The 16,875-nt window shown below is 43.8% G+C and overlaps 1 protein-coding gene across 2 annotated transcripts in view; it reads left to right on the top strand.

Annotated features, from left to right (window-relative positions):
• Positions 1 to 16,439, top strand: part of ntn5 (netrin 5) — a 21,770-nt gene extending 5,331 nt beyond the window's left edge. The window contains exons 2-7 of one of the 2 annotated variants that reach the window (XM_030161689.1): positions 3,933 to 5,365; positions 6,388 to 6,576; positions 9,481 to 9,630; positions 13,152 to 13,202; positions 14,437 to 14,517; positions 14,968 to 16,439. In XM_030161689.1, the coding sequence (XP_030017549.1) occupies positions 3,943 to 5,365; positions 6,388 to 6,576; positions 9,481 to 9,630; positions 13,152 to 13,202; positions 14,437 to 14,517; positions 14,968 to 15,494 (2,421 nt within the window). In that variant the 5' untranslated portion in view covers positions 3,933 to 3,942 and the 3' untranslated portion in view covers positions 15,495 to 16,439. The remainder of the gene's footprint in view (positions 1 to 3,932; positions 5,366 to 6,387; positions 6,577 to 9,480; positions 9,631 to 13,151; positions 13,203 to 14,436; positions 14,518 to 14,967) is intronic. The other variant, XM_030161690.1, reaches the window with a different exon arrangement.
• Positions 16,440 to 16,875: the final 436 nt, after the last annotated feature.

Raw genomic sequence — 16,875 nt, 5'->3', positions numbered from 1 at the left:
ATATATAATAAATGATAAATGAAGCCATAAAACCCACACATCAGTAGACCAGTCCAGCTGTGCAGTTCTATCAGTGACAGTGGACGAACACACTGGGTTTATGATCAACTACAAAAGCACTCGTAGAACACAGACCTCCACAGAGGCAGGTCTGCCCCCCCCCCCCCCCCCCCCCCCCCCCATCTCCACTAAAATATAATCATTTGTTCCTTGTGCCAGAATCAACATTTACTGAAAATTTCATCCAAATCCGTCCAGAACTTTTTGAATTATCTTGCACACAGACAGACAAACAAACCAACGCAGACAAACAGAACCTCCTTGGCGGAGGGAAAAAAAAAAAAAAAAAAATAATAATAATAAGTGCTGTGAGTAAAGTCAGTTTGTACATTTACATATTTATGTTCATTTAATAATGGACAAATGAAAAAGACAGTTTGTCTTCAGTTTTTTCTGTTTTAATAAAAAAACAACAACTTTGGTTTTAGTGAATACAAATCATAAAATAGAGGATTTAGACTGAAACCTGTCAAATACAGACCATAATAATAATAATAATAATAATAATAATAATAATAATAATAATAATGATAATAATAATAATCATAGAATAAACCACGTACAGACTTAAGTGTCATTAGTGGACAGACGTGGTGCTTATGAGTGTGGAACTAAACCCTGTGTTTTGGACGCTGCTGTTCGGTGGAATGTGTTTCTGCGAGAAAAAAAAAAAAAACAAAAAACAATAAATCAGTGTTTCCACACAAACACACACTACTGGTTTAGTCAACGCTGTGGGGACTCCGACTCCAACAGGACGAATGAAACTCACACAGTGGGTGTTTCCACGGTGGGTGTTACAGCTCACACACATTTCACTAAATACATCCTCTGTCAGTGTCCCCCACACCTGTCCCCTAACCCCCCCCCACCTCAGTCTGAGCCACCCCCTAATTACACTTAAGTAAATTGGATAAAATGGTTTTAAGGCTGTTTTTAACATGAAATAAAATATTTTTCCTCCTTAAGTTTTTCACAGACCTGGTGTTTTTGGTATTAGTACTTCATATATTATTAGCACAAACATTATGAAGTACTTTTACTGTGTACTTTTGCAGTAATCATACTCCAAATATACTAGATTCATCAGGTACTTATTGAAAAAAGGACTTTTATTCATCATTAAATTTAATCTTTTACACTATTTCAGATGAAAACACTTTAGCCTGGAAGGGATTTTAGAGTATGATTACTGCAAAAGTACACAGTAAAAGTACTTCATAGTGTTTGTGCTAATAGTATATGAAGTACTAATACCAAAAACACCAGATTTGTGGAAAAAAAAGCCCTTAAATACAGTTAAGTAAGTTGGATAAAATGGTTTTAAGGCTGTTTTTTGCATGAAATAAAATATTTTTCCTCCTTAAGTTTTTCACAGATCTGGTGTTTTTGGTATTAGTACTTCAAATATTATGAAGTACTTTTACTGTGTACTTTTGCAGTAATCATACTCCAAATATTCCAGATTCATCAGGTACTTACTGGACTTTTATTTCAGTGTGTCCATCCACTGTCACTGATCCAACTCCATGGGTTTGACTGGGGAATCAATGTTGTAGAAGATGACAGTGTTTCCATGGTAACTACGGAGCCTCTGAACGTCCAAATATGGTCATATCTGATGACCATGAAAAGATGAAGAACTGTATTTGACTCCAACTATCTCCATGTTTTGATAGTTTTAGTGGATCAGCAGGTATTAAACAGTTCAGATCAGTAGATGGTTCTGGTTCTGGTTCTTTTGGGTCTGTAAGAGTTAAGACCCTTAGTTCTGGAGGTTTTCAGGGGTCAGGGGTCAGGGGTCATGGGTTCAGTCTGGTGGACCGTAAACCACAAACTCATGTTAGTTCAGTTCCATATTCAGCTGAAGTTGATCTGCAGTGGACCAGAACCAGCCAAATAATGACTGAAGAACCTGTAAATAATGACTAATCCAAGTTTTCCTTTTGTTTTAGTACAAAAAAAAAATCACAATTAAATTAGGAAAATATTTACATTTTACAAAAAAAAAAAAAAAGTGAATAGCCTGAAAAAACTGAAATGTCATTTGAAAAATTAGTGCAATTTGAACGTTCTTCTGCCTGGACTTCTTATTTCTGCATGTGCATTCACACAGTTCCAGAAACATTTAGGAACAGACAGAATAGTGTTCAGACTGCACAGTTCAGGTTGTTCATCTGTGCTTTTATTTATGGATTTATTTACATTTTATTGTGAAAGAATAGTTTTGTAAATGTCAGTATTTCCACAGTCTAATGGGATTTTTTCCACATCATTCTTCACAGTAAATGTGCGGTTGTCGTTCTTTCTGGGTTATTGTGTTGTTCTTCTGACTGCAGATCCCACTGGTCTGGATGTGGAACCTGAACCACCTGGACTGTTCAGGTTCAGTTAGGACCTTTGATCCTGCAGGGCCACATGTTTGACACCTGTGCCATAAACTGTGGAGGCTGGAGGAGCTTTTGTGTCCAGGATGAGTGTGTGAGGGTTATTGGAGAACAGGTGGAGGTGGATGGAGTGTCCAGATGTGGTCTTTATTGGACCGCTGATGTTCAGGGTCTCAGATAAACGTGGACTCCTGGGTAAGTCCATCTGGGTTCAGATAAACGTGGACTCCTGGGTAAGTCCATCTGGGTTCAGATAAACGTGGACTCCTGGGTAAGTCCATCTGGGTTCAGATAAACGTGGACTCCTGGGTAAGTCCATCTGGGTTCAGATAAACGTGGACTCCTGGGTAAGTCCATCTGGGTTCAGATAAACGTGGACTCCTGGGTAAGTCCATCTGGGTTCAGATAAATGTGGACTCCTGGGTAAGTCCATCTGGGTTCAGAGGCAGAAGCTTCATACGAAACAGACTGATGTTCTAATGTCCATCAGACCTGGATGGTGTGTTTGGAATGAAGGTCCAGGTGGTCCCATAAACCTGTCATATCATGAAGCAGCTCCTGGGGTTTAACCCTTAAACTCCTGTGGTTTAACCTTAAACTCCTGTAGTTTAACCCTTAAACTCCTGTAGTTTAACCCTTAAACTCCTGTGGTTTAACCCTTAAACTCCTGTAGTTTAACCCTTAAACTCCTGTAGTTTAACCCTTAAACTCCTGTGGTTTAACCCTTAAACTCCTGTGGTTTAACCTTAAACTCCTGTGGTTTAACCCTTAAACTCCTGTGGTTTAACCCTTAAACTCCTGTGGTTTAACCTTAAACTCCTGTGGTTTAACCCTTAAACTCCTGTGGTTTAACCCTTAAACTCCTGTAGTTTAACCCTTAAACTCCTGTGGTTTAACCCTTAAACTCCTGTGGTTTAACCTTAAACTCCTGTGGTTTAACCCTTAAACTCCTGTGGTTTAACCCTTAAACTCCTGTGGTTTAACCTTAAACTCCTGTGGTTTAACCCTTAAACTCCTGTGGTTTAACCCTTAAACTCCTGTAGTTTAACCCTTAAACTCCTGTGGTTTAACCCTTAAACTCCTGTGCTTTAACCTTAAACTCCTGTGCTTTAACCCTTAAACTCCTGTGGTTTAACCCTTAAACTCCTGTGCTTTAACCCTTAAACTCCTGTGCTTTAACCCTTAAACTTCTGCTCAGCACATGCATCCATTTAACCCCTCAGTAGAATCTGAGTCCACTCCACCTGGTGGCCCCAAATCTGGACTCCAGTTTACGGCATTAGTTAGCAGAAGCTAGCAGCAATTTACAAAAACCAGCAAGTTTTAAGGCATAAACCAACACCACCACCTCCTCCATCTCCTCCTCCTCCACCTCCTCCTCCTCCTCCACCTCCTCCACCTCCACCTCCACCAGGGAATCAGACACACAGACGTGTCTTTATTCTTCGTCGAACTGACCTGAGTCCATGTGTTTTTCGTCCTCAGGCTCGATGACATGATGGTCCAACCCTTGTCCCCTCCCCCGTCCACCCGTCTCCTCCCTGTTGTCCTTCACCTCCTCTTTTTCCTCCCTCCCTCCCTTGTCTCCTCCTCCCTTCCCCACCTCCCTCTGAGCTGGACCTCGCCCCATGACCCCTGCTACCACCTGGACGGCCGTCCTCGTCACTGCCTGTCGGAGTTCATCAACGCCGCCTACGGGGTCCCGGTCAACGCCACCCGCTCGGGCCTCGACCATGACGACAACGTGACGGCTTTGACGGATCTGCACAACCCTCATAACCTGACCTGCTGGACAGCCCCCGAAGGTCTGAACGCCGGAGACCGGGTCCTGACGCTACCCCTGGGGCGCCGCTTTGAGATCACCTACATCAGTTTGCAGTTCTGCCACCAGGGGGAGCCCTCAGACCCGATCTCCATCTCCATACTCAAGTCCATGGACTTCGGGCGGAGCTGGAGGCCGATGCAGCACTACTCCGCCGACTGCCCCGGACACTTTGGCCTTCCAACACTGACGGTGGCCCAGACCCGGCACCAGGAGACCGAGCCCCTCTGCTCAGATCCTCGACCTCTGCAGAAGCAGCGGGGGGGCATGGTGTTGGCCTTCTCCACCCTGGACGGACGACCCTCTTCTCCAGACTTTGACTACAGCCCCACCCTCCAGGACTGGGTCACCGCCACCGACATACGAGTGGTTTTCCACCAGGTCTCCAAAAAAGTTGGCAGCTCGGAAAAGATTAAAGGTCCACAAGGTCCAGATGGGTCCGATGAAAACAGAGATGGGGTTTTGAGGTGGAGACCTGGTTACAAAGGCCACAACGGAGATCAGGTAGAGAAGACAAACACTGGTAATACACTGGACAGTGACTCGAGTAAGATTAAAACCAGGAACAAAGGAGACAAACTGGACAAACATGGAAGGAAAGGTCACGATAAGGATGGACACAACGTGACCAGCAAAGACGAACGGGACAGTTTCAGCGCCGATTTACTGACTTCATCTAAAAAGGGCGGGAAAGGCAGAGGCCGTGGCCGTAAGGACAACAACCACTGGCTGCCTTGCCCAGACGGAGGCTGTAATTGGAAAGTCGAGGGGCGGAGCCAGACCAGTAAAGGGCGGGAACTGAGGAAGAGGAGGAACAATAACCTCAATACGAGACAAAGCGTCAGGAGCATCCAAATGACGCCCACGTTCACGTTCACTGGACCTGGTCCGGTTCCTCTGGCCCTTTCGGACCTGCAGGTCGGAGGCCGATGTAAATGTAATGGACACGCCTCCAAGTGTCGCCGTGACGACGCAGGCCGGGCAGTGTGCGTGTGCGAGCATCACACGGCGGGGCCGGACTGCGACGTATGTGAGGATTTCTACTTGGACCGACCGTGGCACCGAGCCACGCCCACGCACCCCAACCCCTGCATCGGTGAGTTCAGCATCAGCCACAAATATTCACCAAGTCCAGAATTTAACCCTATAACGTCCAACACTCTGAATCTGTACAGAGCTGACCGCTGCAGTTTGTCGTACTCATACATTTTCAGTCAGTATTTTTGGTCACCAGTATTTTGGCACATATTAGTAATTTTGAAAACAGTAGCCTTATGCCGCGTTTCCACTACATGGAACCGGCTCGACTGGACTCTGGTACCAGGTCCTATTCCAGACCGTTTCCATTACAGGGTACTACCGACTTTGCAGTACCTGGTCGTCATAGCGATACAGTGTGTTACTTCTGTGTCGTCTGCTCACAGTTGCTGATAAACTCGCTCGTTGCATTTTGTCTCATCAAACTCATGCTGAATTTTTTTGTCGGCCACCAAAGACTGAACCTCCTGACTGAATGGTGTAGTTTTACAGTTTACTGTCATCGTGTGGATTCACCTACCGCTACATTTACTGTCAACTTCTGCATCTGTTTTTTGTAAAAGGGCGGGGCACAGAGACGACTCCGACCAATCAGTGGTCTGCAGTGTTTACACAGTGTCACCTTTTAGTATCTGGTCCCCAGTCCTGGAACCTCGGCGGAGATGATACCAAAAAACTAGTTCCAGGTACCCGATTCCAGATCCTTCTCGTAATGGAAACGCAAAAAGGCCGAGTCGAGTTGAGTCGAGTCGGGCCGGTACCTCGTAGTGGAAACATGGCATTAAACTCATGTTGCTATGGCCAAAACGCTTTGGCAGTGACTGCTGGACAAATGCGGTAAAACATGTACGAATACACAACAGCATAAAAACTACCACACCTAGAACCTGTGGAACCACACGGGTCAGCTTTAGATCCAACTGGGCGAAAAAGAGTTTGACACCGTTGACTGTTCATGTTTCCAGTGGACATATGGCTCTTTGTAAACTCACCCCAGGGACCAGACTGGACCCATTAGTGGGCCGGTTTTGGTGTCCAGGTGGACGTTCTAGTTCTCACCGTGTCCCGTTGTCTCTGCAGCCTGTGAATGTAACGGCCATTCCAACAAGTGTCGCTTCAGCATGGAGGTGTTTCAACAGTCGGGCCGGCGAAGCGGCGGCGTCTGCCAGAAGTGTCGACACCACACGGCCGGACGCCACTGCCAGTACTGTCAGAACGGATACGCCCGAGACCACAGCAAACCGCTGAACCACCGCAAGGCCTGCCAACGTCAGTGGGTTTGGATCTGAGTTAGGAATGAAAGTATGAAACTGTCTCCAAAGATCAGGAAGGAAACCGGTGCACATCAGTACTGTTGGTCAGGAGGGTTTATGGGGGGGTTAGTTTGGTTTATTTCACCTTTCATTAGCACATATACCTCCACTATATGGACAGAAGTATGTGGACATGTTGAATCCAGGTGTTTCTGATCTAACAGAGGTCTGGGATACAAAACAATAAGGACTAATGTCAGAAAATAGTTTTATATTATGGGATAAATATTTGGTGAGTTTGGTTTAAATTGTTATCTTTGTTTTCAAAATGCCTGAGATGGTTTGGACTCTTCTTAACAGATTTTTTCTTCTTCCACCCAAAAACCACCCAGAAACTACCCAAAAATCACCTAAAAACTACTCAGAAACCACATAAAAATCATCCAAAACCAATTTAAAAACTACCAAAAATCCACCTAAAAACCACCCAAAAATCATCCAATAACCAACCACCCAAAGACGGCCTCAGAGATGGTTTGGGCTCTTCTCAACACAGATTTTGTTTTTCTTCCACCCAAATACCACCTAAAAACTACCCAAATATTACCCTCAAACCACTCAAAAACCACCCAAAAATTATCCAAAAGGACCCAAAAACTACTTAAAAACTACCAAGAAAATCATTCAAAAACCCTTTGAAAACCACCTAAAAATTATCCAAATACCACTTAAAAACTTCCCAAAACCTACCCAAAAACCACCCAAAAATGATCCAATAACCATCTAAAAACCACCCAAAAATCATCCAAAACTCTCCTAAAAACCACCCAAAAATCATCCAAGAACCACCAAAAAATCACCCAAAAACAGCCTAAACTCCAGCTGATCCAGGCCTAGGTTGAACATGTGCTGTGACAGGAGTTGATTATCCAAACCCCCATGGAGGTGACACCTGCATCCCATCGTTAGCGTCCCCCCTCTGACCCCTGACCCCTGACCTGTGACTACTCACATGTCCTAAGTGCCTGTGACAGTGCGCTACATCCAGGCCTAATATATCCACCATTAATGGTCTTCCCTCAGGCCTGACAAAGTATGACGGAACAGGACGACCACGGGTTTGACCACGTTTCAGAGCACGTTTCAGAGCATGTTTCAGAGCATGTTTCAGAGCATGTTTCAGACCACATTTCAGAGCGGTAACAATAGCAGACGCTCCCTTTGACATAGTCCAACACACGCTGTCACTTCTGGGCTGGATTTATGGGCTCTATATTTCACTGCGCGGTCGTCGGGCGGACCGTTCCTCATCTTGCGCCGTCAGGTTGTTTGGACTGAGCATAAGGGTTTGTTTAAAGTCGACTGGAGAGCGGCTTCCTCCCATCGTCTGTCTTCTGTCATGACTTTTACCGCTGATCGTCCCAGTAAAGCCTCAGATTTACGGCGTCAACAGTCCAACCCCGGCAGTAACCATTATACAGCGTGGCTGTGACCAACAGGGGCGGACTCTGAGGCCTCATCACTCTTTATGCGAGTTTGAGAGTCTTTTGGAAAGTCAACTTTTAGTGCCAACCTCCCCCATGATGAAAGATCAGACCATGTTCCAACCGTGGGGATCTGATGGGTCACATTGGAAATGACTGAGGCCAAAGCCATCCCAGAATAAACCGCTGGTCCAAGGACGTTAAACCTGACCGGTGCTCGTCTTTAAACCCAGAGTTTTTATCGGGTTTTTATCACAGCGGTTAATCAGCCTTGAGTTCATGTGCAGGCGTTTCATTAGCAACTCCTTCAAACATCTTCTCGAATGAAACTACTTTGATTTGTGTCTTCCATGAGACAATGTCAACAAAGTTTGTTCACAATTATGACTATTTATTTATTTATTTATTCATTTATTTTACATATTTTTGAAATATTCTTAATATTCCTTTCCTTCTAATGATTCATATGTTGATGGTTTATAACATTTAGATGGTTCCAGATATCAGTCTAGTTCCTATTGATCACTGATAGAAGTCATGTTTGGACTTGACCTTTGACCTTGAGTGACCTTGAAGGGTCAAACTCATGGTCACCAATGTCTAGATTTCAACAACCTTCTCTGATCGCCCTTGGGACAATGTCGACAAAATCATCCAAAAATCATCCAAAAACTACCTAAAAATCATCCAAAAACTACCTAAAAATCATCCAAAAACTACCCAAAAATCATCCAAAAACTACCTAAAAATCATCCAAAAACTACCCAAAAATCATCCAAAAACTACCTAAAAATCATCCAAAAACTACCCAAAAAACCAACTAAAGACTACCCAAAAACTACCTAAAACCCACCTAAAAATCATCCAAAACCCATTTGAAAAACTACTGAAAAACCACCTTAAAAACACCCAAAAATAATCCAAATACCACTTAACAACCAAGCAACAAAGAAAAACTAACAAAGAAAAAAAAATTCAAAAAATGAGCAGGATGAAGTGCAACTTATATCACCCCCCCCGGTTGTAACAGCCCTGTTGTCTTGGTTATTTCAGCCTGCCAGTGCCAACCCCCCCCCCCCCCCCCGTGTTCTTACGGCCCTGTTGTTCTGGTTTTTTCAGCCTGCCAGTGCCCCCCCCCAGTGTTCTTACGGCCCTGTTGTCCTGGTTTTTTCAGCCTGCCAGTGCCACCCCCCCCCCCCCAGTGTTGTTACGGCCCTGTTGTCCTGGTTTTTTCAGCCTGCCAGTGCCAACCCCCCCCCCCCCCCAGTGTTCTTATGGCCCTGTTGTCCTGGTTTTTTCAGCCTGCCAGTGCCCCCCCCCCCCCCCCCCCCCCAGTGTTGTTACGGCCCTGTTGTCCTGGTTTTTTCAGCCTGCCAGTGCCCCCCCCCCCCCCCCCCCCCAGTGTTGTTACGGCCCTGTTGTCCTGGTTTTTTCAGCCTGCCAGTGCCATCCTCTGGGCGCCGTCGGACGCTGGTGTAACCAGACCTCAGGTCAGTGTCTGTGTCGAGAGGGCGTGGCCGGCCTTCGCTGCAACCGCTGTGGTCCAGGATACCGACAGGGGACGTCCCCTCTACGGCCCTGCATACGTAAGTGTGTGACCAATGGGGCGGTCCGTGGGCGATGAGGTCATCAGTTAGTGTTGGTCAGGTCTGGTGTGTGTACGGGCTGGAGTTTTACTGGATGGATTTACTGACACGTAAACCTGCAGTCATATCTGAAACAGGTCTCCAATAAAAGCCTGGAACAAGGGGGGGGGGGGCAATACAGGCCTTTAGTCAAATATGGACCAAATATGGACACAATGGAAGAAAACAGGAGAAACATCTGGGTTCTGTAGAGGATGGAGGTGTGTCATCTGTAGAAACAGGAAGACGATATTTACACAATAAAAGCCCCAAAGGATGGATGATGGATGATGGACAGGTGTGTAAACAGGTGCATAAATAGCGTTCATGCAATAGATTCTCTCCACTAAAAGACAACAGGGCTTTTATTTTGAAAAGTTTTCTGGAAGTGTGGGGTTTATTGTATGTTATTGTATTTAATGTTGAAAAGATCAAATTCCAAATGTCCTCAGTTTAAGTGTGATTGACTGGACGTCCATTTAATAGACAACAGTCCTCTATATCTTTGACATTTGTCTCCTCTAACTCTTGGACATTTGTCTCCTCTATCTCTTGGACATTTGTCTCCTCTAACTCTTTGACATTTGTCTCCTCTATCTCTTGGACATTTGTCTCCTCTATCTCTTGGACATTTATCTCCTCTAACTCTTGGACATTTGTCTCCTCTATCTCTTGGACATTTGTCTCCTCTATCTCTTGGACATTTGTCTCCTCTATCTCTTGGACATTTGTCTCCTCTTTGTCTCCTCTAACTCTTGGACATTTGTCTCCTCTATCTCTTGGACATTTGTCTCCTCTATCTTTTGGACATTTGTCTCCTCTATCTCTTGGACATTTGTCTCCTCTATCTCTTGGACATTTGTCTCCTCTATCTCTTCGACATTTGTCTCCTCTATCTCTTGGACATTTGTCTCCTCTAACTCTTGGACATTTGTCTCCTCTATCTTTTGGACATTTGTCTCCTCTATCTCTTGGACATTTGTCTCCTCTATCTCTTGGACATTTGTCTCCTCTATCTCTTGGACATTTGTCTCCTCTATCTCTTGGACATTTGTCTCCTCTATCTCTTGGACATTTGTTTCCTCTGTCTCTTGGACATTTGTCTCCTCTAACTCTTGGTCATTTGTCTCCTCTATCTCTTGGTCATTTGTCTCCCGTCCGTCCCTCCTCGTTTGTCCTTCAACATTAATAACTCATCCAATCTCCTTAAGCCTTCATTAAATAGTAGCTTCATGTAAAAGCCTCCGCCGCCATCGGGGCTAATTTGGCTGCGTCTCCTGGTCTTTACCCCCGTCCTCGTCCCTGGAGACGGTTGCCATGGCGCCGTTAACCTGATCCCACCGCTGCGGGGAAACCTCATCTGTGTCCGACTCGGACTGGGCCTCAGATCAAGCGGATCGCTCGTACTCGGATCGCGCCGTCGAGGCAGAGCGAGCGCTAATTCCGCGGCTAATCGCGCGAGTGCCGACAATGACCCGGGCCACGGCGCTGCCCGAGCCCCAATCAGGTGACACCGGGAGCTTGGCGAGCTTCACACCTGTCGCCCCCCCCCACCGCCCCCCGACCCCGACCCCCAACCCCCCCTAAGACCCATAACTCTCCCAGTGAAAGGACTGGGTGAAAGAAAACCTTGTTTGTTTTTACTGCCAGACCATGTGGGCTATGTTTAGCATGTCCTACCCCCCCGACCCCCCAGGACCCCCCAGGACCAGACCCCCCCCCACTACATCCTGCTCATCAAACAGACCACCAGGCAGCCGTGAACTAAAGTTAGAATCCACCCGCGTTCATCTGCACCTTCAGCACCAAGTCCAGGACAAGAGAAGGAAGTGACAACGACCTGAAGACCAATAAAAACAGGTTCAAATATTCGACAAACGCAGGAAAAAGACAAAGTGTTGACATCTGGGTCCACTGTACTGGTTCAGTTCTGGTGTCACTGGAGGTCACGGGTCACAAAATGAAGAAAATAATCAATAAAATGAGGAAAAATGAGTGAAATAATCAATAAAATGAACAACAATGAGCAAAAATAATCAACAAATTAAACAAAATAAAAAATAGAATGAAGAAACTAATCAATAAAATGAAGAAAAATGAGCGAAATAATCAATAAAATGAGGAAAAACGAGCGAAATTATCAATAAAATGAACAAAAATGAGTGAAATAATCAACAAATTTAACAAAATAATCAATAAAATGGGTAAAAATAGCAAAAATAATCAACAAATTGAACAAAATAAAATGAACAAGAAAGAGCAAAATAATCAACAAAATTAACAAACTAAGATAAGATAATCTTTATCTGTCACATACACAATTATACACAGTACAATGTGCAGTGAAATGTGTTTTGTACCCGCATCCAGTTTCAGTAGGAAAAAAAAAATAAATAAAAAAATAAAGGTTCAATAAAAAAAAATAAATAAATAAAGGTTCAGTATATAAAAATAAGGTTCTGAAATATATGTACTTATACATAATCAGTCAAGTAAACAGAAGGAACACTGTTAAACATTATACATTATATAAGGTGCATGTGTAAAAAGGTGCCAAACTAATCAATAAAATGAATGAAAATTAATGAAAATAATCAACAAATTGAACAAAATAATCAATAAAATGAGTAAAAATTAATGAAAATAATCAACAAATTGAACAAAATAATCAATAAAATGAGTACCAATAGGACCAATGGCCCTGTAGCCTAGCACTTCCTATCTCTTATAATGGGGAAATTTTTCAAAGTCGCACCAAATTCAGAATCAGAGCTGGATCCAAATAATTTCACTAACTTTTGTTGACATCATACAGAAGCTGTACACCAAGTTTGAAGTCAACTGGAACTGTAGTTTCAGAGAAGAAGACGATTCAAAGCTTTGTAACAGATGACAGACGCATGACGACAGTAGCTTACAGCCTATCGGCCGGTAAGTTAAAAATAAGCAAAAATAATCAACAAACTGAACAAAATAAAATGAACAAGAAAGAGCGAAATCATCAATAAAATGAACAAACTAATTAATAAAATGAGTCAAACCTTAAGGTTTGATTCAACTCAGGTGTTGAATTGTGCTGCTGGTTGTCATGGGGTCAAAGGTCACAGTGACTTTGACCTTTCACACACATGTTCGGTCATGGGGTCAAAGGTCACAGTGACTTTGACCTTTCACACACGTGTTTGGTCGTTTTTGTGTCTTAAGGCTGTGAATGTATTTACTGTAATAGAATATGAAAGAACCGTATATGATCATTTCAGTTGGGTGGGGTGTCAGGTGTCACCGTGAGATCAGTAATCTGTGGCAGATTCACACTTTCACTAGAGCTCCGCCCCTCCAGGCTCCGCCCACAGGTCCAAACTTTAACTGATCCACAGACCGACTCGTCCAGGCTCCGCCCACAGGTCCAAACTTTAACAGACCGCCCTGTCCAGTGGCAGAGTGTGTGTGGTCAGCTGACTGCTGTGTTTGTGTTTGTGCAGGTGTTCAGGAGGCGGAGCCAACTCCGCTGTACCAGCCTCAGTACAGCATCGGTGAGTGGACAACAGGAAGTGGGTGGGCCTCCGACTGTCTGGGGGGTGGGGCTTAGCTGGTTCATTTTTATTTATTTTTTATTTTGTTCATTTTATTTTTTTAAAATTATTTGGCTAATTTTTGTTCTTTTTTAGTGTTTTGTTTATTTTGATTTTTTAAAATTATTTTGGTCATTTTAATTTTTTAAAATAATTTTGTTCATTTTAAGTTTTTATTTTGTTCATTTTTGTTTTTTTTATTTTGTTCATTTTTGTTTTTTTTATTTTGTTCATTTTTGTTCTTTTTCATTATTTGGTTTATTTTTGTTTTTTATTATTTGTATTATTTTTTTTCTAGTATTTTGTTCATTGTTAAAAAAATTATTTTGTTCATCTTTACTCTTTTTTTATTATTTGGTTTATTTTTGTTATTTTCTATTTTGTTCATTTTTTTCTTTTTCATTATTTGGTTTATTTTTGTTTTTTATTTTTTGGTTTGTTTTTGATCTTTTTTTTAAACTCAGTTTGTCTCTGCATTAAAATACCAGTTGAATATATAATAGTATAATAATAGTTTTCTGTCGTCATTTTAATTGTATTATTTTATGATTTTAATTGTACTTTTACTCATTGAAGTCATGTTCAATAATGGCCTTCATTTGTGTTTTGGATGTGGTGGGTCAGGGGTCAGCAGTCCTGGTCCTGGTCCTGCCTGGTTTAGATCCAGCCCTCCTCTAACCCACCTGAGTCTGATGGTCAGCCTGTCCTCCAGCTCTGCAGAGGCCTGAGGAAGACCACCAGCTGTGTTAGAAGAGGGGAACATCTACAGCAGGCAGGACCAGGGCTGCTGACCCCTGACCCAGGTCAAAGGTCAAAGTGGGTCAGATTCCACTAAATGATCCTTTTTTAAATCCTGTCCCACAGATCCTTTCTGTCCAAACTCCTGTTTTCACTCAGGTTCAGAGTAAATGTTGGAACAGCTCCAGTTTGTGTTTTTAGTTTGGGTTGTTTGGACACAAGTTCATCCTTCTGCTGCTTCAGCGTGTGTTTAGACATGAACTGCCATTGGTCCACAGGGGTCACATGAACTGAAGGTACACACCCCCTGGGGGCGGTCCCTCATCAGTCAGTCACCGGATACTGTGATGACAAATCTAAGACGACACATTGTAATTAGTGGAAAACACACACATTTAAACACACACATGTGCTGAAGTTTATACACTGTGCTGACTTGGTCCCCTTTCTGTCTCAGCTGAACAGTGTGTGTCCTACTGTCGACCTGCTCAGGTCAAAGTTCACATGAACCTGGAAACCTACTGTCAGAAGGACTACGGTCAGTCTGAACCTACTACCACTGTTCTGTTCTGTGTTTTATTTCAAATTCATTCATATATATATATATATATATATATATATATATATATATAAAATTTTCATAAATTCTATATTATTTTCAATGTCATATAATACAATATAATATATTCTATATATTATATTTTAATCTATTATATTATAGTCTACTATATTCTATTCTATTGTCTTATATTGTAATCTAAACTCATTACTGGTGTGTTTGGTTCTGGTTCTTAAGGTCCAGTTCTTTAATGGTGTTCTTGGTTCTGGTTCTTAAGGTCCAGTTCTTTAATGGTGTTCTTGGTTCTGGTTCTTAAGGTCCAGTTCTTTAATGGTGTTCTTGGTTCTGGTTCTGAAGGTCCAGTTCTTTAATGGTGTTCTTGGATCCGGTTCTGAAGGTCCAGTTCTTTAATGGTGTTCTTGGTTCCAGTTCTGAAGGTCCAGTTCCGGGCCATGGAACGTTCCGGACCCTGGTGGCAGTTCTCCATCTCCGTCCAGACCGTCTATCGGACCGGGTCCACGTCCCGGGTCCGCCGAGGGTCCCGGTCCCTTTGGGTCCCGGACCGCGACCTGAGCTGCGGCTGCCCCGCCCTCCAGGTGGGCCGGACTTACCTCCTGATCGGCGCTGAGGAGGGCGAGCGGGGCTGGGGTCCGGAGGAGCGCTGCCTGGTGGCCGACCGCTCCACGCTGGCGCTGCAGTGGCGGGAACACTGGAGCGCCAAGCTGAGGGGGTTCAGGGGGCAGGACAAGAGGGGCCGCTGCCCCCCGAAGGGCCATGCCCACAGGGGACGCCCCCAGCCTGAGGTCGCATACGTCCCCCCCCACCTACTGACAGAGGGAGGGGACACGCCCACGCCACCGCACACCGCCGGCCCCGCCCCCCCCTCGACGACGCCTAATCTGGTGTGTTCCACCGTAGAACCCCCGACAGGAAACAGAACCACCAGGAAATATTAGAACCACAGCAGGACGCCACGCCCCCCACCTGTGGACGCCACGCCCCCCACCTGTGGACACCATGCCCCCTGGATGCCACGCCCCCCACCTGTGGACACCACTCCCCCTGGATGCCACGCCCATCACCTGTGTACACCACACCCCCTGGACACAGAGACGGTCTAGACATGACCCCTTTAACCCTTTAATAACCCACAGAACCCGTTCATGTTCAGGACTGGAGGACGCTGCAGCGTCAGGTTGTGAACCTTTGGTGGCGCTGTAGAAGAAGAAGAACCACTGAACAGACAAACCAAACAGCTGATCGCTCACATTCACCCTTTAACAAAAAGACAAATATCAATATATATTTTTTGTGCCAAATTCTGTGTTATTTTGTTTGTTGTTTATTTATCGAATCCTTTAACGTCATTTATTAAAAGTCTATTGATCGGAACGTTTGACATGTGTTCACTGGTTTCTAAAACCCATATTTGGACACTTCAAACCCACATTCACTGAAAATACTCGAACCTTCAGACATTTAGAAACACTTGATATTTTCAGAACCAAAAATGAATGAGTTCATCCAGAAAAAGTCAATAATTAAAGCAAAAAGGTTGAAATAATAAATACAACCACAACAAAAACAGTCCATGAACAGATGGAAAAGAACCCACCCTTCCACACGAGAAATCTGAAAACTTTTTAAACTGTCGGAAAAAACTATGATATTTCACTTTTTCCGTGTAGTTCCATAAACGTTCCTTGGTCTGGACTTTAAATCTGAGTCTGTCCATGAAACTGGGTTCATGTTGGAACCATCAGACCCAATAATAGAAGGGGTCCAAAAATAGGACCCAAATATGGACATTAAATCTCCCTAGGTGTCAGTGCATTAGATGTGTAAACATGTGTAAATGCTCTTCTATAGACTCCAAATACAGACACTGTGTGGATCCTAGTGGGTTTTCTAATCCACACATGTGGGTTTGGCACCAGCCTCAGTCTCATTCCAGGTTTGGGGTGGAACCCATCGTGTCCACTGGTGTTACATGCGGAACCTGAACATTTAAACACTAATAAAAGGCGAATGATTTTTACAACAGCAGTCATTTGTGTCACTCTGCCTTGAATAGTTACTACAATTCCCAAAATGCACCTGTGACAGAATAAAAAGCTATTCAATAAAACAGTAGTGTGTAATTTTCGTGTCCTTTTGACCATGTTACATACGGATTTATGCCTAAATAAAATATAAAAATGTGGGTTTTTTTTGTTTTTTTTACATTAAGTTTTTATTAGTTTGGTGTCTGGATCTGGGTCTGGATCTGTTACTGGGTCTGTTACTGGATCTGGATCTGGGTCTGGGTCAGTGTCCATCCACTGTCATTGATCCAAC

Source organism: Sphaeramia orbicularis, chromosome 18 (assembly GCF_902148855.1).
Source record: "Sphaeramia orbicularis chromosome 18, fSphaOr1.1, whole genome shotgun sequence".
Taxonomy (NCBI): domain Eukaryota; kingdom Metazoa; phylum Chordata; class Actinopteri; order Kurtiformes; family Apogonidae; genus Sphaeramia; species Sphaeramia orbicularis.
Note: the sequence above shows the minus strand (reverse complement) of the source record. Positions and strands in the feature narration are given on the sequence as shown.